This window comes from Eptatretus burgeri, chromosome 2 (assembly GCF_056783735.1).
Source record: "Eptatretus burgeri isolate ZD-2024b chromosome 2, Ebu_testis_v1, whole genome shotgun sequence".
Classification (NCBI taxonomy): domain Eukaryota; kingdom Metazoa; phylum Chordata; class Myxini; order Myxiniformes; family Myxinidae; genus Eptatretus; species Eptatretus burgeri.
Window position 1 is genome coordinate 31,797,439 of NC_140962.1, and position 26,078 is coordinate 31,823,516.

Genomic DNA, 26,078 nt, shown 5'->3' on the forward strand with positions numbered 1-26,078 from the left:
AGTCAGAGAGATAATTGATGAAGATGAGGAATAGGACTGGGCCCAGAACACTGCCTTGGGGCACACTAGCCTTAACAGGGAGAGGAGATGAAAGTATTATGTTGAGAGCCACACGTTGGCTATGATAGAAGAGCACGTCAGTAAGCTATGTGCGGAGTTGGCCTTGGATGCCTTAGGCAGAAAGTTTGGAGAGTAAGGATTCCAGACTGTATTGAAAGCAGATGTGTCCAGCGAGACGGCCCTGATCTCATGTCAGACATTGAGGGCCTCCATCCATTTTTGGAGAGTAAAAGTAGCATGTCCAAGGGGGAGTGACCTGGTCTGAATCCAAATTGATCTGAGATGAGGTTGTTGGAGAAAATAAATTAAAAAATTGATTTATACAAGTGAAATCCTTCAATACAGCGCATGTGGTGAATCAAATGAGTACACTCATGTTAAAATATGCAATTTATGCTTTTTCAGTTGAAAAACAATTAAAAAGCGTACTTAATATTTGAAATATAAAAATCTTGATATTATTGTGATAAGCACCTTTATATATAACAGAAGAAATGAAATTGTTCGATACAGCGTGGCAGGAGGCCGCAAAAGAATGATTGTAAGTAAATTTCAACTACTAATGCATGACGAAACACTTGTTTATGGCAAATATTAAAGAGAATGATGGCATAAGAAGAACTTAGCTTTCTGCGTTTGGCGCGAAATGCCATGGTGGACGGAAATGACGTCTTTCGTTCGTTCGTTCGTACATGAGGGGAGCGTTTCTTCGTTTTTTTCCGTCAAGCAATAAATTAAATGGTTTTCACATATATAACACATTAGTTTCACAAATTTCCATTGAAATACTGGGGTATTTCCGTCAATTGTCGCCATTACCGTCGAGGTTACGTACTGCATCTACCGGACGACCGTCATTGGCTGTCTTGAGGCACGTGGGGGGGGGGGGCGGGGGGACACCGGACCCACCGGAGACGTGGTAGACGACGCCGGGGACATTTCAAACTCGGTGCAATTGTATACAGCGCACGTGCTGTAAAAACGCACCACTTCAAGTGCAAAAGACACATGCTCCAGGAGCAGTTGGGTCCAACTGGGTAGAACGGGTGGAGACTGTGAGGGGTTGGGGACACAAGATTTGGGAGCAAGCACAGAATTGAGGCATTCGGCCTTCTCATGAGTGGAGTCAGCTGTGGTGCCATCTGACGTGAGGGAAGGGATGGAAAGGGAACATAACCAGACAGACGCGAGACGCTGCTAAAAATTGCATCGAATTCCTGAGAGAGAAAATCCCAATAAAAATGTTCCTTTTCTTTCCTGAGGAAAAGTACCTACTTAACTCCAAAAGAGCTCAATTTCGAACCCAACGGACGTGTAATGAATTTAGAGATCGAGACATGATTCAGATTAATGTTTGTCAAACAGTGTTTTTTTTTTTTAAATAATCATGAAAATCTTGCACACATTATTAACGATTAAAGCGGTGTATGCGCATTACATCATTTACCGTACTGTAATCTGGTGCACTCGTTGTTCGCCGTTTGGTATGCCGGGGTGTTTCCAGTTACAGTGACTGAGATAAATGATTACTTATTTACCTCAGATGTCGAGCATATCATCATTTTTATTTACAGAGTAGATGTTATAACAAAAAAAATAAATGGATAAAATGAAAAAGTAAGAACCAAGTGAAGAAAGGAAATTAATATCTTTAATCAAAACAATAATTTAATTCAAGAATGTTGTGTCGACGAGTCTGTGGTAAATCGAGTGACGCTGTGTAATTTCCCTCGGACAGTTATCCAAACGCTTTGAGTCGTTGACCGGCCGACGGAAGACCATAATGACGGACGACGGGAGTCTCCGTTTCGGTGTCGCCTCTGTCGAACTCCTCGAGTGCATCCTGTTCGGACTGTCTGAAGAAGAAGAATCTAGTAGTGATGATTACTCCGTCCAGGGCGGCGCAGCTGGTGGGAATCAATGGTTTCCACTTTTAAGCGTAATTTTGAATGTAGCATGAGTTTGGTTTATTTCGATCGACCACTAACCTGTTCATGGCGATGGAAACTAAAAATTGTTCATGGTGCCGGCGATAGCTCGCCCACTCGATCTGAAGGACACCGTGGAGTCTTTAACGTCCACCGATCAATACCGGCAAGGCAGGACGTCCGGTTTAACGTGGATCCTGAGTTTCAATCCCCGTTGGCCGCTGAATTAAATACACCAGGAGGTTGACTCAGCCTGTCATCCTTCCGAGGTCGGCAAAATGAGAACCAGTGTACTGGTAAGGGGGACACTGCATCAGCGGCATAGCCGCGTCCCAACCAATGATGCAACCGGCAGCCGCAGGCTGCTCTCGATGGAGAGAGAGAGGAGAGGAGAGGAGAGGAGAGGAGAGGAGAGGAGAGGAGAGAGACAGAGAGACACACAGAGACACACAGAGACAGAGACAGAGAGAGACAGAGAGACCACTGATTAATTTTGAGGTAAACATAGGTCAAAATAGACCAAAAGGCAAATTTGGGCCAAATTTTCTCAATCCTTAATTTTCATCCGACTGAGTTGAAATTTGAAAAGGATTTACATATACCTTCTCCTTTATGTTCTCATCCAAACTCTCTCTTCCTCATATGTGGTGACTGCAATTGTCATCATGCCAGTTGGCTAGGTGTGGGTACCTCTCTCACCTGCCATGGCACCTCAGCAAAAGCTTTCTGTGACTCATTGGGACTAACTCAATCGGTCAACTTCCCGACCCAGATCTCAACCAATAGTACTCCATCTCTTCTGGATCTGATTTTGACAAACTTCCCTGAAAATATCTGCTGCTCTTCCTTCGCTCCAATCGGTTCTTCTGACCACGTCCTTGTCAAAGTTGACATCTCTCTGGTTGTTATCAGAGAACCACCTCACCGCCGTCGAGTCTGGCATTTCACTCAAGCCGACTGGCAGGGTCTCCAAGCAGCCATCAAACTTATAGACTGGTCTCCTATCACTACTTTCTCAAACATCAACTCATCCTGGGAATTCTTTCAAAGAAACTTGCTCTCCCTCATGCACAGATTTATCCCCTCTCGTGTTCAGCTGTCTTACCCTTCCTCCCGCCCTTGGTTCACTGAAGCTTGTGGTGAGGAAGTTGCCCTGAAACAACTTGCCTTTGCCTCATGGAAAGCAAACCCAACTGAGGGCAATCTCAGTCCCTTCCATAAAGCTCGGAACAAGTGTGTATCTACCCTCAGGAGAGCCAGAAAACAACATCTTTCTTAGCTCGTCTGAACTCTCAAACCTCTCTCCCTCCTCAAAATCCTGGTGGTGTCTAATCAAATCTGTTTCTGGTGTATGTTCCCCCTCCATCTCCATCCCCTCCCTTACCTCAAATATCCACACTGCTGATACCTCACATGAAAAGGCTGAATGCCTAAACTGGATGTTTACATTGAAATCTTGTGTCCGAAACCCATCACTTTCTGTACCCACCTTACCCAGTCACACCCAGCTGTCCCTGGACTCTGTGTCCTTTTCTCCTTACAAGGTGGAGAGCTTGCTGTCAAACCTCAACTCAGATTCTGCAACCGGTCCAGACGGCATCAGCCCACGTGTCCTAAAAACCTGCTCTTCTGCTCTTGCTCATCCTCTCTCTCTCTGTTCCATTCACCCTCTCATTTGCTCAAGGTCATCTGCCATCTGCTTGAAAATCAGCAAACATTACTGCCCTGCAGAAAAAGGTGCAAAAACAGATCCCCACAACTACAGACCAATCATTGCTTCAGACATGAAATCCTTCTTCTTCTCCAACGGCCTGATTTCCGATCATCAATTTGGTTTCAGACCAGGTCACTATACCCTGGATGTGCTGCTTCTGCTCTCCCAACAATGTATGGAGGTCCTCAATGCCAGACATGAAATCAGAGCCATATCCCACGACATACCGCGTGCTTTTGACACGGTCTGGCACCCTGCCCTGCTCACCAAACTCTCTTCCTTTGGTATCCAAGGCCATCTCCACTCATGGCTCGCAGACTTCCTCTCTTGTCGCAGACTTCACAGCCAACAACCCTAAATGGAGTTCTTTCATCCCCTCTTCCTGTCCAGGCTGGAGTTACTCAAAGCAGCGTTCTGGGCCCTGTTCTTTTTCTGGTTTTCATCAATGATCTCTCCGACTCTCTGGAAAATCCTCTTTATCTCTTTGCTGATGACTCTGCCGTAACATCTGTCATCCCTCAGACCGGCATGCAGCAGCTTCTTCGCTCACTGCAGATCTGGATAAAATCACAAACTGGTCCAACACGTGGAACATGTCTTTCAATACGGACAAATCTCACACTCTCACGATGTCTCTCCGAAAGGACCATTTGGAAACCCCTCCACCCCCATCTACTTTATCAACAATCCTCTGGAAGAAGTCCTTTCTTTCAAGCTTCTGGATCTCACTATATGCCATGATCTTTCCTGTGAAAGCCACATTTCCAAGCTGGCCTCCAAAGCCAGTCGCCGACTGGGAATCCTCCGTCATGCAAAGTCCTTCCTCGGCTCACCTGAGCTCCTGACCATATACAAAGCTTTCATCTGCAGCCTGATGGAGTACTGCTCTCCCCTCTGGGTTGGTCCTCCTGCCTCCCACCCTTCTCAGCTTCACGCTGTGGAAACCAAGGCATTTCAGATCATTGGTATCTCCCGCGATTTGGCTGAGTCTTTGGGCCTCTCACTCTCTCACCGCAGGGAGGTCGGTGGTCTTTCTGTTGTCTACCGTCTCCTCTCTGCTCCGGTGTCGCCCCCCCCCACCCCCGCTGTGTCTGCGATTTGTCCCCACAATATTTCCGCATGGTGCTCAAGATCCGCCAACAACCCCCTTCTTGTAAATCTACCAAAATCACGAATCACTGCCCACCTTCAATCTTTCATTCCTCTTTTTTCCCACCTTTGGAATAAACTCCCTCACTCTATTCAATCCCATTCTTCCCTACAGGCCTTCAAAACATCTGCTCACCACCACCTCTTATCATCCCCCATCCAAAACCTCGATCTCTTCGACCCCATTAATCCACCCCAAACCCACCTCCTTCAAATTCCCTGCTTTCCTTCCTGAAAGTCCCTGTAATGTCCATCTTGTTCACCACCACCTATCATCCCCCATCCCCATGTTCCCCACCCTATCCCTCTCCCTTCCACAGATCTAATGTCTCTTCCCCACTGTTTTGTCCTTCCCACTTCCACCCCTCTTGTCTCATGCCCCCCCCCCCTTGCTGTGCCTTGTGTATTGGCTCTCTTACGAGTCTCAACAAGGTATACAAAAAAAAATATCAGGTCACTGAATTCAACCATCTATTATTTTTGTGGTTACCATAGGTGAAAAGGTCAAGAGAGACCAAAAGGTCAACATAAGCCAAATTTCTAAAATCCTCAATTTTAATTCAATTAGCTTGAAATTTGAAGAGCATTTCCATGTCAGGTCGCTGAATTCAACCACCTATTTATTTTAAGATCAAAAGGTCAACACAGGCCTAATTTCTGGAATTGATAGATGGGACCAAAAACGAAATATATCACTATATCTCAAAAAGTTGTGGACGGATTCGGATGAAACTTGGTGGACAGATTGGGTGTGCAGCAAGGAAGAATTGATTCAATTTTGGTGAAGATCCGGATCAAGATACGAGAATTATTTAAATTTTTAAATGATTCTTCACCATTGAGAGACAGGGCCAAAAACGATATACGGCATGATATTTCAAAAATGTATTGGACCCGATATGTTCTCGTGGATCAGGCATTGCGTGGTGGAGGTATGCGCTCTACCGAGTGTCCTTGTCGTTTTTAATGCATTCGTTTTGGTTATGTGATAATTTAACGTTTTTAATGAATCTTTTTCTGCAGGTGTTTAGAAAAAAGGTCAATGTTTTCCACTGATGATGATGCAATTTGTGGGGGGGGGTTTCCCCCCCTCCCTAACATTTGTTGTTGGATTTTTGTCATTGAAGTGCGTTCATTGCCTTCGGAAACCCTTAAAACAATAATACTCCATGCACATTTTGTTGTGTTTCTGCCAATGTGTTATTAATAAAATGTAAAAATTTTTTATGTTAACTCTTTTGACCTTGAAAATGACCTTTGAGGTTACATTCAGAGATGAAATCCACCCACATCATGTTGAGCATCCCATTTTCAATTGATCTAGCATGGTTATTTAACAGAGAAGCAATGTCCTTTGCAAAAAAAAACAAAAACAAACTCTAAGCAGGTCTATAAATTCAAAGGTGGTTTGTCGAATGCATGTATTTTTGTTTGTTTTTTTTTAACATCTTTTTTCGAATTTATTTTCTCAGAGACCATATTTCTTATTTGTCAGCAGTGGCTGCTACCTACTCCAGCCAAATACCAGGCCCTCATGCTGTTTGACAGGTTACGTCACACACGTCGTTGAATTAATTTACAATACCGTACGTTAATGTTGTACTCCATGACAAGTCCTCAATGCAAAAAGTGTTATTAGGTTTGGGATGAGTGTTGGATTTGTTGGAACTTTCCATTGTAATACTCAAAGGTGGAACTGGCTGAATTCTGATTGCCTGCCTTCGGTGTAAGTGCTGCTTCATCAGGATGAAGATGACCACAGGGTGAACTCACCAATTTGTCAGAGTGTGGGAGCTCTTTAAAATATAGCATCAGCCAGCATCTCATTGGTGCAAAGAATGTGACGTCACCAATCATGTGCCAATTCTCGCCCATCCATCCAATTTTATGAAATCCTGAAAATCTGATTGTTCGCTGCAATTATCAGTTGCACTGTATAACTTATCGAGTGATTCTTCTTCCTTCGTTTTGTGCTCTGTCTTGGGCACCGTAGATTTATGTTGCATTTGACACTCGTACACTGTGAAAGCAATGGAGACCTTTCCAAGCTGTTCTACAAAAGAGTCCACAACGACTTCTTGGTGTGGATGGTGTCATGCATTCAAATTGCAAGCAAACAGTCGGCACATTATAAGGCAATTAATTTTTTTTTTCTCGATTCCTCCAAAACTCCCCTGGCATTGCAAACTGATTGTCGTCATTACATGTTTCCTTCCTCTGTGCGAATGCAGATTGTCACTTTATCAGATGCTGAAAAATTCCTGAAGAAAGCAGGTCATCCACGCAACCAGAAACAGCTTTTGGAGTCTGAGCTCAAGGTACTCAAAATGGTCGACTTCAAGATTGGTGTCAACAACCCACTCGTCTACCTCGAGGTGCTGCTTGAAGTGTTAGGTAGGCTCCTCCTGCAAAAGACACTTGTTACTTCCACCAGCTATTATGTCTGGCAGATCTTTCTGAACAGACTCGTTAATTGCATAAGCTTGGGCCAACATGTTGCTATTCACAGGAAACAATGATGGCAAAATCCCTGTGGAGAAACTTCATGCTTCGAGCGTGAAAGTTCTGGACTTCATTTACTTGCTGCGCGAAACGAAATGCAAAGCCACATCGACGATCACCGGAGAAGGGACTACCGACAAACGGTAAAGGTTTCACATGGTGATTGCTTTAAACTTTCAGGAAGCTCTGCTTCAGCCTTCCGTTGTTGCATCCACAGTTGCATCATTTCATGTGCTGAGGATTGCTGACTTTGAATGTTTCAATTAAAACCCTTTTAACCGACAATAGGAAGAAATGAGACTTGGAATGACATGTGAAACTCAGATTGTGTAATGATGCTCACCTCTGTCTGACTAGTTGCGGATTCTATCCACTGAGCTCAATATTATGAAATGCCCATTTGCATAAGATGTTGAAAGCTATTGAGGTGCCTTCTTTACTCCTCAAGCACCATTACATTAAAAGATCAGTATGTACACAGGGTGCTGCCCATAAAGTCCTTGTGCAACTTTGAACTTTTATAACTTTTGATGTACACATGATAGAAACAAACTATGAATGGTGCATGAAAGCATAATTCTTTAATTTTTAATGCAATATAGTTAATTGTTTTCACGTTAAAAAAACATAACGAACATCTGCCATGAAACATTTTTCAATTCGATTTTTACAGTTCTCTAAAAACATTTTCCAGTTGCTGCTGAGTGATGTCATGAATTGCATTTGTAGGTTCCTTCAAATAATGAGGTTTTGATGAATATGCAGTAGTTTTTACATGTCCTCATAAAAACAAGTCCAATGGGGACAGGTCAGGGAAATGAGGTGGGCCAAGCAAGTGGTCCACATCAACCAATCCACTTCTCTGGGAAGACAACATCCAAAAACTCTCTGAACTCAATGTGGGGGAAGGGAAACACTCTTCTCTAGTTTTATCGATTTAGTACCTCTCTGTTGCCATCCCCACCCCCCCCCCCCCGCAAACAGTTCATACATCATACACTAGATGGCTTCCCAACGTGCTTCAATTTGACTAAACTTGTCATGTTGTAGTGTTCCTTTTAATTGGCGTCATTTTCTGCCGCAACTCCTGACAATATCTCGCAATGTTTTATCGTACAGATTTAGATTCCAAATTTTTGTTTTGTTCTATGAATCAAGTAAACTAGAAACATCTGCTTCCTCCAAGAGCGCCTTGGGATAAGAGGTGGGGCAAACTAATTGTGTACCCGTGGCTAGGAATACCCCTTCCTTCTGGCAGGGGTCAATAAACCATGTACACTCTTACCCATTTGCACAGGCAAAAAATCACGTCATCAACCCACCCTCACAGTGGGTGGGGAAGGGGAATTATTTTTTGTCCATTACCTGACCCTGGGTACCCCCAAAACAAATACAAAATTCTGTGATCGACCAAGCCGTTTGAGTCTCTAAAAGTATCAGCGAACCGACAGACAGCCAGACACGCTGTATTTTGATTTGCTTCCACTTTCATCTCTGAAATCTGGACTTCGTGAAATCCAACAACCTTACGTTAGTTACATCTACTCCCATTAATTGCCAACCTGTAACAGGCTCGAACGAAAATGCATCATCGACCATGGATAGTCCAGGAGCAAGGACCTGAAAAAAATGAAATCGTTCAACACTCCCTACAGAAAACATTTGACTTGACAGAGTGGTAGAATAGACCCTATAGAACACCTCCAGGTAGTATGTGGTTTCACATTGTGGTATCATTAAAATTCTATAGGCCATTGTACATACCAAGAGGGTCACTGTGGGCTAGCAAAATTTAAGGGAGGGGTAACGTAATCGTGAATATCTTTGTCGAGACAACCAATTTTCAGTATTGAGGTATCATTGGCTTCGTATTATAATTCTCTTTCAGAATATGTACAGAAATGTCGATATTCATTCAACTGTACAACCACAAGAGGTAAAAATCACAAACAAATCAAATATTATGAGATTTTTTTTTATATTTTAGGCATCTTTTAGAGCATACTAAGTTGTCAAGTCAAATTTTCTGTAGTGGGTGTTGAACAATTGAATTTTTCACAGGTTCATACTGCTGGACTAAAAAATGCTGTGTTAGTCTATTTTTTATGAAATTCTTAAGGACTAGATAATTACAAAAATAAAGTTTTAAAATGTCATGTTAATAATGATGGTAAAAGAGGCTGTGGGTTAACATAGTTGCTTTTCTGTGTCATTCCAGATTGAACATCTGAAAGAATCCTACTAGCCAACTGAAGCAATGGCCAGTTCAGAGTCAGGCAGTAGTGCAACTTTTACCTGTAAAGAGACAGAAGTTGACGAACTTTCACAAGTGCATAATTTGTCAGATGGACTCAAACGAGACACTGAGGAAAGCCCGAGATACCTCCATACAGACACTTGTTGCAGCACTGGAACTCCGACGAGATGAAGTATACGAACGTTTAAAATCAGATTTTGACAGTTTGGCAACCGCGGATGTTAAATGGCACTCAAATTGCTACGAAAAATGGACAAGCAAAGAAAACCTGCGTTACATGCAGAGGAGAAGATCTGCATTCTCACCGACACCAGCAGAAGAATCTAAGATTGGCACACAATCTGAAACAAGTTTGACGGAGACCTCCAGGGAATCAGGTCCCAGTCAACGTCCACTGACTGGACTATGTGCCTCTTCTGCAAGAAGAAAACATACAGAAGGGTAAAGGGGATGACCATGGTCAGAACTTTCCAAGCCTGTGAAACTATTTTGCAAGCAGCGACCGCAAAGGGCGATGAGGACATGTTACGGACTACTGGTGCTGTCAGTAACGATCTAGTGGCAGCAGAAGCTAGATACCACAGAGCTTGCCATGCCTCATACATCAGCAAAGCTAATCTGCAGTATGCTGGCTTCCATGAAGGGAGACAAGAAACTTGTTACGATACGGCATTCAAGCAATTGGCTGAAAATATCTCTGCTGACCTGAATGGTGGGAAGGCCTTTGATATGACAATTCTTCTGGACAGATACAATCATTTTCTGCACGGACAGGGAGTGGCAGTCGACAGCTACACTACCCAGAGACTCAAACTTCGACGAAAGAAACATTTTGGAGATGACATTGTCTTCCATAAGCCATATGATCTTATTAAGTCTGAGCTTTTGTACTCAAGCTCCATATCCCTTCAAGATGTCATCAACTCTGCCTATCAGTGTAACACCGCAACAGCCACGGGCGTACCAAGAAAACAGCCCACAACAGCGATGGATGATTGTGACAGGGTGAGTCTGCTGTACCGCACTGCGAAACTCATCAAGTCGGAGATCAATGAATGCCAAGGCATATCAGTCCGAACACCTATCACGGATCTAACCCTGACAAAATCCAAATCTGTGATACCAGACAGTCTTTACTGGCTACTACGCTGGGTTATTGCCAAATCAGAAAAGGAAGATGAAGATGAGTTTTCAGCACCAGAATGTAGCAACTCATCAGATGAAAGACGTGTTTTGATGCTTGCTCAGGATGTTTTACACTGTGCGACTCATGCTAGAACTAACATGCCCAAGCACGTGGCCCTGGGAATTGCAGTTCGCCATATGACGAGGTCAAAACAGCTCATTACCATGCTGAGCAGAATGGGCCACTGTGACTCCTACGATGATGTTGAGGCAACCGACACAAGCCTTGCACAGGAGATCCTAGCCAAGAGCGACATCTTTGGTACGGTATTGCCATCAAACATCTCCCCAGGCATCTTTGCCCAGGTGGCAGCAGACAATAATGACATGACTGAAGAGACTCTTGATGGAAAGAGGACAACTCATGCCACTACAGTAGTCCTCTATCAACGAGGGCACTTTGGTCCAGTCCCCGAGCCGAGGGTCTATTCAGACCAAACAAAAAGGAAACGGACACTTGAATCCACTGGGATGTGCCAATCCATCAGAGAGTACAGTGCATATGGAAAGCAGCCTGCTGTTACCAGTTTCTCCGGGAAGATACAAGCTGAGTGGTTCAAATGCTCTGAAAGCTTGCATTCGGCAGCCTGTAAGATGGATCTTGCTTGGGCATTGATGAGGATGACACCAATGAAGCTGTTTGAGGTGGAGCTCTTCACCACAGAAAAACAAAAAGTACCCAGCTGGAGTGGCTTCAATGCTGTGGTACACTCCTGTGTTCCCGTTCGCACAAACATCGGCTACTGCCCTATGATCGATGGTTCCCCTACAGAGTTCAGCACCGTCTACACAGTTATGAAGAATGTGCAGTCCATGATGGCAAGCCTTGGCCAGAATGACAGCATTATTACATTTGACCTTGCTATACATGTGAAGGCCAAAGAGATTCAGTGGCGCCTACAAGAAGAGTTTGAAGACATGGTGATACGCATAGGAGGCTTCCACATTGCAACGAATTATCTGGCTGTGCTGGGTAAAAAAGTACCAGATGTCAGGCATCGAGGATCTTCTGATAGAATCTGGCATGTATGGCAGTTCGACAACCTCGACCCTCCTGAAAGGGAAGTCTTACAATCGTGGAGTGAGGGACCACAAGATAGTCATGGAAACCATGTTTCGTCTGCAGTGGCGTGCCTTCGTGAAGTGGCACTCTAGGCAGGAGGGCAGTGATGTAGATGAAGATGCTGTGATGGAGCAAGTGACAGCATGCCAATCAGCTCTGGAAGAAGAAAAGGATGTCCAGAACACCATGTTGAGGACTGTACAGAACACCATTTGGTGATGCCATGGCAAAGGCCATTTTCAAATAACTGTACATATACGCTGATAGAGAATTATAATACGAAGCCAATGATACCTCAATATTGAAAATTGGTTGAGTCTAGACAAAGATATTCACGTTTACGTTACCCCTCCCCCTAAATTTTGCTCGCCCACAGTGACCCTCTTGGTAAGCACCCTTGGTATGTATAATGGCCTGTAGAATTTTAATGATACCATAATTTTATACCACATACTACCTGGAGTTGTTCTATAGGGTCTATTCTACCACCCTGTCAAGTCAAACCTTTTCTGTAGGGGGTGTTGAACGAATTTCCATATTTGGACTCATATGAGAAATGGCTGCTGGACTATGACATCACTTCGGTGATCATTATTTTCTTTCCATAATGCTACAAAGCCAACTATAATTATATTTGATCCCAGGAACAGTACCCAACACTTTAACTTCCCCTATACACTTCTTGTAGAATCACCCCTTGTCTGCACAAATGTGCTCTTTGCTCAAGTTAAGTAGCAGCTCATTGCCATCACATATTTCACTCCATAATCTACTGTCCTGTAATATTTTCCACATCTCCTCATACTGTGCATTTCTAATATCCACACATTCCCCTCCATGAGCCTTGATGCTTGTATTAAAAGTGCATTATCACTCTTGCTAATGAATATGCATTCTTGCCTTTTCTTCAGACATTTTTTGACAATAAGGAAGCAATTTATGCTTTTGGCAACAGCAGCAATATCTGCTGCTGCATACCTGGCACACCCTGAAGAATTCAGCAATGTAAAGCAACAAAGCAAAATGGGCACACACACACACAAAATGGATGCAATGGAGAAAGTTCTTAACTGACTTACAATTAACCCCATTTGTCTGTTGCTCCTTGTCATGCTGATCTTCCGTGAGACTCTTAACTGTATAAAAAGCTCAAACTGCACCTTCTATTCTTAGGTCCTCCACAATCTTTGCCTAATCACGTGCATCGAGGAGGAAGTGATTTTGAATTTCACCAAGATCATCACCAAGCAAGTGTTTTCTCCAGGGGACAGTGCCAGTTTCCAGAGCTAAACCGACAGCACAACAAGGAGCCATCGACATAGTACTTGTGCAAAAAAAAAAAAAAAAAAAAAATCATATTGACCCCACCACACCTTATACCCTGCACACTCCCTCACCTTTCTTTATTCTAATTTCTTCCTACCACCGTTCTCAATCCAAATTTCTTCCCTGACGACTCCACCCTTATTCTTGCTCAATTAACCTTTCAGAATTTTATCCCTCTCCCCTCGATAAAGAAAGCAACAATAACAAGAAATACAACACCTGTATTTATTTGCAAGTTTTCCATCATTTCCAGGTGCAAAAATTATCCATAGTTAATGAAAACATTTTAAAAGTAAACAAATTTGAAAACACTGTACAAGTCTTGCAAGACTCTGTGATGATCGTTTTGGTGAATGATGTGATCAATGGTTAGAGCCAAAACTATTCAAGCACTCGATATTAGCTTGCAGCGACATGTGGTCTCAAAGCTTTCTCCTCATGACACAGTCAATCTGAATCTGCCTCATTCTGATTGGTCATAGCAATTGCAGCCACCAAGTCATCTTGTTTTCCTTTCAATCTCTCTCCTGAAATAAAACATGTCTCAGCAAAGTTGCATTGTCAAAAGTAACATTTTTTTTTTCGAGTGCTTTGTTCAACGTTTTGATTCTTTGCACTTACGTATGAGTTCAGCAATTGCTCTTTGTGTGCGTTTTTCCATTTTGTCAAGCTTCTTCGCAACATCTCTCTTCAAATCCCTAAGTGGAGGGAGTGGGAGAACAAAATAAAAACTGTGTAATAACTGTTGAAGCAAAGGATGACCGATTGCCGAACAGTCTCTCAAACCCAAGGCACCAAAACCATCAAACTTCAGAAAGATTATTTAAAGCACATTCCAAAAACAGCCAAAATTTAATATAAATAATAAATAAAGCGCAACCAAAGTTACCAGTCTGGCTTTCTCGGTGCAAGATTTGTTAGGTCCTGTGCAGGGGTTGGGGGGCAGAATATAAGAATGAATGACAGCACAAGGGAAAATCAAAATTGGCCTCAAAAACTTGTTTGAATCACTTGCAAATAAGAACTCCAATAAAGGTATTATGCTAACAAAAAGAAAAGTTATCCATGAGACATGCAAGCAATTTGCAGGGTGCAAGTTATCCATGCAGAAAATGCAAATGGCTGTGAAACAAATCACATCTGTTTCGCTACCAGCTATAATTGGTTGTCCTTCGTATCTGAAGGTGGCTGTTCACATGAAACATGCAAGCAACTTAGTCAATTTGTTTGTAGTTCACAAGCTGCTGCCCAGATGGCCACCGCATTCAAGATAACAATCAGTGCAACTTGGAAGACCAGAACATTTGCTACCGGCAGTCCGGACAGGAATATGGAATTTGACCAGGGTGCCGGTATAAGCTCGCCTACTCGGTGCGAAGGACACCCTGAGATCTTTAACATTCACCAACAAAAGCTGGCAGACAAGACATGCAGTGTCACCATCCATCCATCCATCAGTAAACATATGTATGCCTCGTCCTGCATGTGTAACACCAGGATGAAACTTTATAGCTGGGTCGAGATTCGAACCCAAGATAGACAGCTCGGTGACGAGTGTACATACACCCAGGCTATCCTGCTAGTCCACAGCCAACTAGAAAAAGTAAGACGTCTGTTCCCAGAGAAATTACAAGGAAATGTGCTGAACTTGCATTTACTCCATATGCAATTGTCAGATCTTTAATTCTGAGTTGAGTTTTTTCATTAAACTTTGCTGATCTATAAAATCATCACATCAGACCAATTTCAGGAAAATTCTAGGCTGTGAGTTGGACACACAACATACCACTTCTTCGATAATTGGCATAGGTTTGGAAGCTTGCAGCTGTTCTTCAACTTTATCTTCCACTAAAATAAAAACAATAAATAATATCATAGCAATGCAAAATTGACGATTTCAAAATGTACATTCAAGGTGAACGAAATGTGTTTGTTTCCAAGTTATAAACAATGATTACAGGTACTTATGGTTTTCATTATCAATGTTACAATGAAACCAAATATCTGGGATTGAAAAAAACCATATAAACAGGATGGGCAAAGGCCTCATACATTTGTATTCTGAATGCCAGAAAATAATTTCAACAAAGTCTTTAAAGTTAAGTGACGTTTATCAAAAGTGTCAAGTGAATATTGAATAACATGCTGCCAAAAATTAATATTGGTTCACGAGCGCCAGCCAGAGTGACCACTATATTTGTTATGTCTGTGTGTCTGTCTGTCCAGAGCATAACTCCGTGGACTTTGATCCGATCTTGATGAAACTTGGTTATGTGTTCGATATTAATGTCTAGTTGTGTTTTCTTGGATGAGGGCATGCTATGCCCATCGTTGGCGGAGCCACGCCCAAAAAATAGCCATTACTTTTAAGGGGTAGTCGGATTAAAATTTTTAGGGGGTAGTCGCTTTGTCCTCCCCCCTCCCCAACCAGGTATCTGTAAGGCGCACGAAGTGGGTCACGAGGTCAAAAACTTAGAAAATTGCGAATTTTGACATAAAAATCTTACGACCGCCCAAACTTTGAGAGCTTGGCTGACAATATTTTTTATGCATAATCTTGAACTCTTGAAACCATTTTGCTCCATCTCAAACACCTTGCCCATGGCACCCCCTTCAAGTTTGCTTTTACGCTGATTTCATCAAAGTATGGATAATCCGAAGAGTGCGAAATGCCATATAGCCTATATGACGTTATATTGTTCCTGGAATATTCCAGAGGAAGTTTTGCACCAAAGGTCATAATCCTTGACCTTTGACCTTAAAAGGCCACAAAGGTCAAATTTTCAAAGTTGTGGGAATCGAACTGGGTTTTCGACCTTCAACGAACAAACTCCAATAAGCTATAGCACTTATCCTGTTTCCTTATTTTAATGTCCACAACATTGTTTTGTGACCTTTAAAGGTTATGCAAAGATCAAATTTTGAAAGTTGTTGAACGAAACCGGGTTTTCGACATTTTGCAGCTAATAACTTGTCACCCCTAACACATCATGTTGATCATTTTTATAACTTGGTGAAAAATTATCACATTGTCTCATCCTTGACTTTTGAAACGATCTACATCGTCAAAGACCACTCGTGAACCATTGTCGTCTTCAGACTTGTTTTAACTAAAGCTGTTTAATGAAAAAATAAGACCCGTATCTTTCCAAAAGGTGAGCACGTGTGACTTCTTCAAGGTCACACTGAGGTGAACAGAGCTGCTATCCACCAGGAGCGACTCCTTGAGGAATATCTGCCTACGAGAGATTCCGATGAGAATCGTTCTACAGAGTAACCATGAAAAATATGTGTTTGCCTCATAACGTCACCAAATGATGTCAAAATGTCTCAAGCTTGACATATCTAGAAAGCACTCATCGAGGTGTTCAATTTGAGGTACTACACGATATGGTTCCTAAAACTTGAAAATTTGACCTTGGGGTCAAATATGGTTGACCTCAGGCGCTAACCATGAAGGTCAAGGCCAATCGCCACCAAAAATTAATCAGCTGAGCGCCAGACCATGAACTATATTCCCATAAAGTTTGGAGACGATTAGATTAAAATTACTCAAAAAATAAGGGTTTCGTCAACTCCCCTGATTTGCGACAAAGTGACCTTGACCTTCAAAATTTTGTGCGTTGAAAGGGACCTCTATTGGCCTCTGATATGCGAAGTTACAAAAATTTCCAATGATAACTGTGCTCTGCAGAATTTTTTATACGTGATTACAGACAAACAAATAAAAAAAAAAAACATACAAGCTGACTAACATATCTTGCAAAAACTTCGTTTTGGCAAGATAACAAACGTATTTCCCATCGGCAAATATAGAAGAAATAAGAAACATCGCCTTCACCAGCATGTGTTATAATTTACAATTGTTCAATAAATACATAAATACAAGAGCAAAGTTGAGCATGGGCGAGCAGGATAACCTGAAGGTACACAGTCGTCTCTCAGCTGTCTAGCCTGGGTTTGTTCAAATCTAGACCCAGCTATAAACTGTCACCCTGGTGTTTCACGGGCAGGGCAATTCACCAGTGCGTGTTGTCTCTCGGGTAGACATCAAATTGTGTCCCATCTGTCAGCACTGGTTGTTGATGGACATCCACCTAATTTCTGGTCTTGCACCCTCTGCCATCTCTACGCTTTGTCCTCCCCCCTCCCCAACCAGGTATCTGTAAGGCGCACTTGGTCCACCAGCGACCCCCTTCGAGTAAAACTCCCAAAATCTAGGATTTGCTCACCTCCACTCATTTGTTCCTCTCTTTCCCCCTCCCCCCCCCCCACCTATGGAACCAACTTCCACATTGTCTTCAATGTCATTCTTCCCTCCAGGTTCTCAAGATAGCTGTTCACCACAATCTCAGATCATCTCCAATCCAAAATGATGTTTGCTACACCCGTTAAACCACTCACCCCACCCCCAAATTTTCCATCTTGTCCACCCCTTGCGTTCTCACTCACCCCTAATCATTATCTACATCCCTTGTTGTCCACCTCCGTCTATTCTCTAGCTCGGCATTGTTGTTGGCATTTGTCCCTTTCCTTTCTGCTGTTCCTTTTGCTATTTTGCGTCCAATTCAGTTCTGTGTTCTCGCTCTTCCACGAACCTCAACTCTGTCATATATATATATATATATATATATATATATATATATATATATATATATATATATATATATATATATATATATATATATATATATATATATATATATATATATATATATATATATATATATATATATATATATATATATATATATATATATATATATATATATATATATATATATATATATATATATATATATATATATATATATAAAGCCTGGTGTTGGCGCAGTGGTTAGGGCAGCGGCTTGGGATCCAAAAGGTCCTGAGTTCAAGCCCCGTTGGAGCACTCAATTAATACACCAGGGGGTTGACTCAGCCTGTCATCCTTCCGAGGTCGGCGAAATGAGTACCAGTATACTGGGCCGGTGTATACCCCGGTTAAATAGGTGTACCATATCCCTGTGTGGTAAGAGGCGACCAGGGTTGCGTCAGGAAGGGCATCCGGCGTAAAACATGTGCCAAATCACTATGCGGATCATAAAGATGATCCGCTGTGGCGACCCCTAACGGGAGCAGCCGAAAGAAGAAGAAGATATATATATATATATATATATATATATATATATATATATATATATATATATATATATATATATATATATATATATATATATATATATATATATACTACATGGCCAAAAGTATGCGGACACTCCTTCAAATTAGTCGAATCAGCTATTTCAGCCATACCCATTGCTGGTAGGTGTATAAAATCAAGCACATAGCCATGAACACTGAACAGCTCAGTGACTTTCAACATGGCACCATCATAGGATACCACCTTTCCAACAAGTCAGTTCATCAAATTTCTGCCCTGCTAGAGCTGCCCCAGTCCACTGTAAGTGCTGTTATTGTGAAGTGGAAACGTCTAGAGAAGCAACAACAGCTCAGCCATGAAGTGGTAGGCCACACAAGCTCACAGAACGGGACCGCCGAGTGCTGAAGTGCGGAAATATCATCTGTCGTCGGTTGCAACACTCATTACCGAGTTGCAAACTGACTTTGGAAGCAACATCAGCACAAGCACTGTTTATGGAGATCTTCATGAAATGGGTTTCCATGGCCGAGCAGCCGCATACAAGCATAAGTTCACCAAGCGCAATGCTAAGTATCGGCTGGAGTTGTGTAAAGCTCACTGCCATCCGACTCTGGAGCAGTGGAAATGCATTCTCTGGAGTGATGAATCATGCTTTGCCATCTGGCAGTCCGACGGACAAATCTGAGTTTGGTGGATGCCAGGAGAACGCTATCTGCCCGAATGCATAGTGCCAACTGCAAAGTTTGGTGGAGGAGGAATAATGATCTGGGGATGTTTTTCATGGATTGGGCTAGACTTCCTTAATTCCAGTGAAAGGAAATCTTAATGCGAGAGCACACAATGACATTTCAGACGATTCTGTGCTTCTAACTTTGTGGCAACAGTTTGGGGAAGGCCCTTTCTTGTTTCAGCATGACAATGCCACCGTGCACAAAGCGAGGTCCATACAGAAATGGTTTGTCGAGATCGGTGTGTAAGAACTTGACTGGCCTGCACAGAGCCCAATATATCACATATTTCAAAAATGTATTTGCCCTGATATGTTCCCGTGGATCAGGCATAACATGGCGGAGGGACGTGCTCCACCGAGTGCCCTTCGAGTTCGTACTGCATTTAGAAAAGTAAATCACAACAAAGCTGTTCTTCAAAATTGGATTTTGAGAAAGCTCTCAACATTTGGCAATCAGATGTTCATAAGGCATTGCTATTTCGTATAGCAAACAAAGCACTTACCTAAGACAGGCTCAATTTTTGGAAGCTGGCAATCTTTTAGCTGTTCATCTTGAGGAGTATAACTTCTTAGTTTTATTTCACTGCAATGAAAACCAACAGGCAATCATGCAAATTGAATCATAAATCTGGGGATAATAAAGTATTAGCTTCAAACAAAGTTTCCAGAAATAACCAATGCCTCAACAAGCAATCTCTGCATTCTACAAGTCTTTTATAATGACTGACTTATTAGTATACAGTGAGCTCTGAACCATCGCAGAGGTTACGTTCCTGGAAAATGCTGTGATATTGAAAACCACGAAAGTTAAAACCAATGGCTTATGGGAAAAAGGGGTAGTTGGAGTCCTGGGCTTTGAGAAAATACAGAGGAAGGTGGGTGGCAGCTAGAAATAAACACATCACAATTGATATAAACATCTAAAATAAATATAAAGCATGTTAATGTTGTAATGAACACATGAATAAAATTTTACAAAAACAAGACTTTTACCTTTTTTATTAATTCTAAAGCAGCGAGGTGGGTGAGGGAAAAAGTATTACGCACTCTGCTGTAAATATAAAGCACAAGACTTAGCTCGGGATGATGACACTGTTGGTTCGGGTGGTGGGGAGTAGGGAGTAGGACGTGTGGAGAGGACAAGGAGATTCAGTGATTGGAAGAGCAGCATTGGCTTTACGATGAAGTCGCCTGCTGCATTGCCACATCGGAGAAGGGCAAGACTATCCTTAGTCACCTTGAACCCCGGAGCAAATCTTTCCTGCTTGGCCAGGAGGTTATGAGATGTCATCCTCTTCCAGAATAAAGACCTGCTCTGGCATAAATCCCTTTGCCTCGAGTTTCATGAGCTTGGGTGGGTAGTTTTCCGGTCTGCCGATGCTGCTTCCCTGCTTAATTTGACATTAAGGAGGCTGAATGTTCTTTTGAATGTTCAAAACTTGCTGGCGTGGAACTTTTTGGTAGCGGTGATTGAACTGGCGTCTTCGGCCCTGGGTGCCTCGTGGAAACGTTGATAAATGCGCAATTATTTCTCCTGCATCACCGGTCCACTCAAAGACTTTTTCTGTGTTTGGTCCTCGATCCAAACATTAAGGACTTTTTCATCCTTTCACGATAAGGAAAATCTGAACACAATAGGTTGCTCGCGATTGGTCAAAACCTGTGATATTCAAAGGTTTACTGTACTCGGGAAGGGGATGGGGGAAGGTTGGGCTGTCAAAATGGTGGGTCAACAAAACAACACACAAAGTTACGAATTACATCCGATGAATTACGAGCAATATAATATAATAAAGTACAGTGCAACAAATGTGACTTTATCTGGGGAGGAATTTGTCAATGTAATACACAGTCCAACACAGATTACCTCAACACACGACTTCTTTAAAACAACTACAATAACAAGAAAAATCGGACAAATTGCTCATTTCTTCAACACATGAAGGAACTGATGTCTGTATTGTTACACGATTCAGCATTGAAAACTCAGAGACTAAAACCAAAGTTACACACAAAAACTTTCATTTATTACACAAATTGTTCATCCCTTTATTTGGGCTGTATAGACGTGTAGACCGCTGCAACCCGGATTACGTACATGAAGCATAAACATGTTGAATGTTTATAACAGGCAACCTTTGTGCATTTTCACCCTCATCAGCCTTGAAAACACAGGCCAAAACCAAAATTATATACAAAAACCTTCATTTAGTACACAAATTTGAAATTTCCCATCACTGTATTTGGTTAGTGTGTATGCCACAGACTGCTGCAGTGATCGGTCAAGAAACTTATAAAAATAACCCAGGTTACATACACGAAGCAAAGACATGCCTATTGCTTATGTGCATATATAATATATCATGGTTATATCGCTTGGATAATTGCAATTGCACTGGGCCGTGGGCTGACACCAGAGGCCTGAGGCTGATGCGCCTTCACAAAATGGCGGATGTCAGGTTACAATTGTCAGTGGAGTCGGGCTAACTGTCCAGCCAACGGGGTGAAGGCAATCCATGCACACACATGGACCAAAATGAACTGACAGACACATATATATATATATATATATATATATATATATATATATATATATATATATATATATATATATTCTTCTTCTTCTTTCGGCTGCTCCCTTTAGGGGTCACCACAGCGGATCATCCGTATGATCCGTATAGTGATTTGGCACATGTTTTACGCTGGATGCCCTTCCTGACACAACCCTGGTCGCCTCTTACGACACAGGGATATGGTACACCTATTTTAACCGGGGGTATACACTGGCCCAGTACACTGGTACTCATTTCGCCGACCTCGGAAGGATGACAGGCTGAGTCAACCCCCTGGTGTATTATTTCAGTGGCCCAACGGGGCTTGAACTCAGGACCTTTTGGATCCCAAGCCGCTGCCCTAACCACTGTGCCAACACCAGGCTTCATATATATATATATATATATATATATATATATATATATATATATATATATATATATATATATATATATATATATATATATATATATATATATAGTTTCGGGCATGTCAAGAGTGGTCTTTTGGACATGCTTCCAGACCTTTGGCCCCAAAACCGACGAGCAGCAGATAACTCCATGGCATGGCGGGTTGTTCAGCAACTAGACGGCATCCCACACAACTAAATTTGGTAGGGTCCCTGCACCCAAATATTGAGTTACCGTCCTGGTAGTTCAGCTATCCTTGATGGGGAACCATGCTCTCGATGTCCCACCTTTATCTATTAATTAGGTATGGCCGAGCGCAACCGTAAGTGGGACGTCGGCTAGTCCAGTGTAGCGAATCAGTGGGGTACAACCTCCCGTCTACTTGTTACTCACTATGTCTAAACAATGGGAGGAAAGAGACGATCGAGCAGATTTAGAAAGTCTGTATTCTTTTTAACAAAAATACATGGCGTAGTGGCGTGCGCCTGTAATCTGGCTACTCGAAGGCTTGGGTTGGAGGATCGCTTGAGGACAGGTGCTCTGTGCTGGGCCGCGCTATGAGAGGATGTAGGGCAGCCCGGAATCATGGCGAAACCCAATCCTTATCCCTGTGTCGTAAGAGGCGACCAGGGTTGCGTCAGGAAGGGCATCCGGCGTAAAACCTGTGCCAAATCAGTATGCGGATCATAATGGATGATCCGCTGTGGCGACCCCTAACGGGAGCAGCCGAAAGGAGAACAACAACATATTCTTTTTAACAAAGGCACGTATTTACAGCAAGTATCTACAAGCAGTCACAAAGAAACAGTCTTAACCCCTTGCATGTAAAGGACCTCTTAAACATTCAGCCTTAACACTAAAAACACAACACAGGCACGTCTCATACAACCAGAAAAATTGACAAGGGGGATGGAGAGAAAGAAGAAGAATCGGCACTATTTTCTGACCCCTTGCTCACCCGCACATTAACCGGCAGGCCAATGTGAGTCCAAACATCATGGGGAGGGAGGAAATGGAGGAGGGAGAGAATGAAGATGGTGTGGTGGCGCACGTTAGGAGAGGTGCAGATGTATGCAGAGAGGAAACTGTGAGGGTACAAGTCAGTAACCGTGCCCGGATGGGTCAAGGGGTAATTGTTGAAACTCTTTGCCCTGACGGGCATGAGGAAAATGTCGAGCTCTCTTATGCCTCTCAAGTAGATTAATTGGAAGTTGGGATAGCAAGGAAAGATCATATAAATCAGTGTGTTTAGCCGCTGTGTCCGAGGAACTTGCGCTGCCCATCCACTTTCTCTGTCTCGGCACCAGGCTGCCCGTCTCTCAGAGATTCAGATTCACCCTTGTGGAAGTTCGTTCTGGTGGCACAGCTCCACTCGTACCGCTCCTCAGACGCAAAGCAGCCATGACACCTGCAAACCTCTGGCTTTTATTCCTCTGCGGAAGGTGTGACTTCTGGGAGTGAAGGTTACCACAGCATCCTTTGACCCTCGCGTGCCACTTTCTCATTGGTGTGCGTGTGGCCCTTTACTTCTCAAAAGCTGCTCGGAGGGTCAGTCATACAGTTTCTCTCACCACAATGTATCCCGGTCCTTGCTTCCATCATGGTTTCCCTTCCTGGTAGCGCTGAACTGGCACAGTGTAGATAATGCTGATAACGCTGGAATGGTCTTGCAGAACGGTGATGGTAGTGCTGATATGGCGCAGCGCGGAGGACCCAGACAGCACCAGAATGACTTTGAATGTAATGTGTGCATGGTTGCGCTGTACCAGGGTACTTCCATGTAAAAGTGGACACTGGTTGAAAAAAATAAAGTGAACCATATACTATATTTTTTAATATATCTGTTGGGAAACATCCCCAGGTTCTGGCCCATTTGAGTGACCTAGACCTATTGGCAACAAAACAATGATCAGATTCTATCCTAAAGTACATAGCAGTCATCTATAAACTGTAACGTGAGTTACTGTGTAACGTGAGTTACTCACTTTTTCATCGTTATACAAGTTACATGTTGCAGTTCACTTTTCATTCTTTCTAAAATTCAAGTATGGACCATCAGCCATTATACGTAACTGGCCACTCCGTAATTCATATGTCTGTTTGAGGAGAAACAGTTAATAAAGTTTTGTTGTTTTTGACCATGTCCATTTGTTGTAACGTGAGTTACCATGCCTAAAAAGGCCATGCTGCACCACACATTGAAGACAATCATCATCAGACCATACCACAGAATAGGTTCAATATCATTGCTAGCCTGACCAAGAATCTGGATCATTGCAGTTGTTAGCAATACTGTGGGGGACTAGATACATTCTCATATGACCTTCAAATGTAACGTGAGTTACCATGGAAGTCACATAGGAAAGTGCATGGAAGGAGAGGTATAAGAGGGATGGGGCGAGGGATAGTGATTTCAGAGAGGGGAGAATTACAAAGGGGGAATCAAACCTGCTATGCACGCACACACAACGCATTTCCCTATCCCTGATAAGAGGGGAAAGGTAAAATGACCAAAACAAAATTGCTATCGAAATATCTTAACAAGGGATCCCTTATGTGTTGAATGAGACACCCCAAGGTCTTCCCAAAACTGCAACAATATATTTAATATATACAAACATGAAGAAAACTTCAAAATCGATCACTTGGCATTATAAATCACAAAAACTTTAGTGGTCCAGCAAGGCAAAATATGGTTATTGCATGTCCCAAAAATAATTTTCAGGTGTAGTGTGTCCTAGAAAAAGATGATCACTATGTGTAAATTTAACGATAAATGAGGAGCATCAATGCTTAATTTACATCATACCATTCAGAGATAAAGGGCAAGGTCAAATGGCAGTCAAAAAAAAATGCATATTTTTTGTGATCACTTGGAATCTCAGACCACTTGGCTTTCCAAGATATTCTTGCATCATAATAATGTACCTACAATGAAGTTATACAACTGTCATTTGATTGGTGTCCTTCACCTACTTTTTCAGGTTGTGACCAAATTAACACAAAAAAACCCCCCATAAAAACATGTTTTTGTCGATAACGTGAATTATTTTTTTCTTCTTCAGATTTTCATGATGTTGAGCTTTTTGCATAGATTTTAGATGGGAACGCATTTTCTTAATGAACACTCTATCCCGAAGTGAAGAAGATCAAGGTCATATGGCCATCATTGGATCATTGGCTAATCCTTGGCAATCGCTTTGTGATCACAGATATCTAGTTTCTTCTCATTTTTCTTTCATATGCAGCACAAGGCTGCAGGATAGTATTGCTGGCTGTGGGCGTGCTGTGTCACTGATGCTCAATACCCTCTGCTGGTTCGGCCAGAAATTTGGAATTTTGCCATGGTGCCGGCGATAGCTCGCCGACTCTTTGCAATAGACACCAAGATATCTTTAACATCGACCAATTCATGTCGGCAGACGGGACGCCCGGTTTAACGTCCATCAGAGTGACAGCACACACATTGATGAATCGCCCTGCTTGTCAAACACCGAGATCACAGTTTTTGCTGGACCGAGACTAAAACCCAGGTTACGAAGCTTAGAGGTGAGTGTGCGTACCTCTAGGCAATTGTGCCAGCCCCCGCATGCTCATTTGTATGTGGAAGTTGTAACACTAATAGAACGTTTGCAAGACTAAATTGTTTATATATCAATAAAATGGTTTATTTCATCAATTTTACTCCCCCAATAAAAAGTGACTTCATAATATGTTTCCCAAAACTACTTTATTGTATGATCGGAAACAAATATAACTAGAATGGCATTCGGTGGAGCACATACCTCCGCCAGGTTGAACAGTTTACATTTATATCCCAATGATAGGCCGGATCTGCATCCGGACCTTAACCAAAATCTCATCGGCTTGTTCTCGTCACCGACCCCACTCATCCACCAAGTTTTGTCATAATCCGTCCACAACGTTTTGAAACATCATGCTATGTATCGTTTTGGCCCTACCTCTCAATGGTGAAGAATCAATGAAAAAAGTTATTGGATCCAGATCTCCCCTCTCATCGAATCTTCATGAAAATGGAATCAATTAATCCTTGCCAC

The 26,078-nt window shown here is 42.5% G+C and overlaps 2 protein-coding genes across 4 annotated transcripts in view; one reads left to right on the forward strand and one right to left on the reverse strand.

Annotated features, from left to right (window-relative positions):
* The first annotated feature begins 1,506 nt into the window (after positions 1-1,506).
* On the forward strand, positions 1,507-13,736 carry CNTD1 (cyclin N-terminal domain containing 1). Of its 3 annotated transcripts, none has more exons than XM_085866825.1 (7): positions 1,507-1,576; positions 6,322-6,399; positions 6,845-6,986; positions 7,083-7,245; positions 7,361-7,496; positions 12,770-12,863; positions 13,032-13,736. In XM_085866825.1, the coding sequence occupies exons 2-7, from the start codon at positions 6,386-6,388 to the stop codon at positions 13,146-13,148; spliced, it is 666 nt and encodes a 221-aa protein (XP_085722951.1). In that variant the 5' UTR covers positions 1,507-1,576; positions 6,322-6,385; the 3' UTR covers positions 13,149-13,736. The 3 variants fall into 3 exon arrangements, with proteins under 3 accessions (XP_085722951.1, XP_085722942.1, XP_085722961.1); XM_085866816.1 differs by lacking the exon at positions 1,507-1,576 and adding an exon at positions 1,733-1,970 and having other exon boundaries at positions 6,324-6,399; XM_085866835.1 differs by lacking the exons at positions 1,507-1,576; positions 12,770-12,863; positions 13,032-13,736 and adding exons at positions 1,733-1,970; positions 9,572-10,308 and having other exon boundaries at positions 6,324-6,399.
* CCDC12 (coiled-coil domain containing 12) overlaps positions 13,396-26,078 on the reverse strand; it is a 37,426-nt gene continuing 24,743 nt past the window's right edge. Inside the window, exons 3-7 of the mRNA XM_085866846.1 lie at positions 19,561-19,640; positions 14,971-15,032; positions 14,074-14,108; positions 13,806-13,882; positions 13,396-13,711 (exon numbers count right to left, since the gene is read on the reverse strand). Coding sequence (XP_085722972.1) covers positions 13,632-13,711; positions 13,806-13,882; positions 14,074-14,108; positions 14,971-15,032; positions 19,561-19,640 — 334 coding nt within the window. The 3' untranslated portion in view covers positions 13,396-13,631. The remainder of the gene's footprint in view (positions 13,712-13,805; positions 13,883-14,073; positions 14,109-14,970; positions 15,033-19,560; positions 19,641-26,078) is intronic.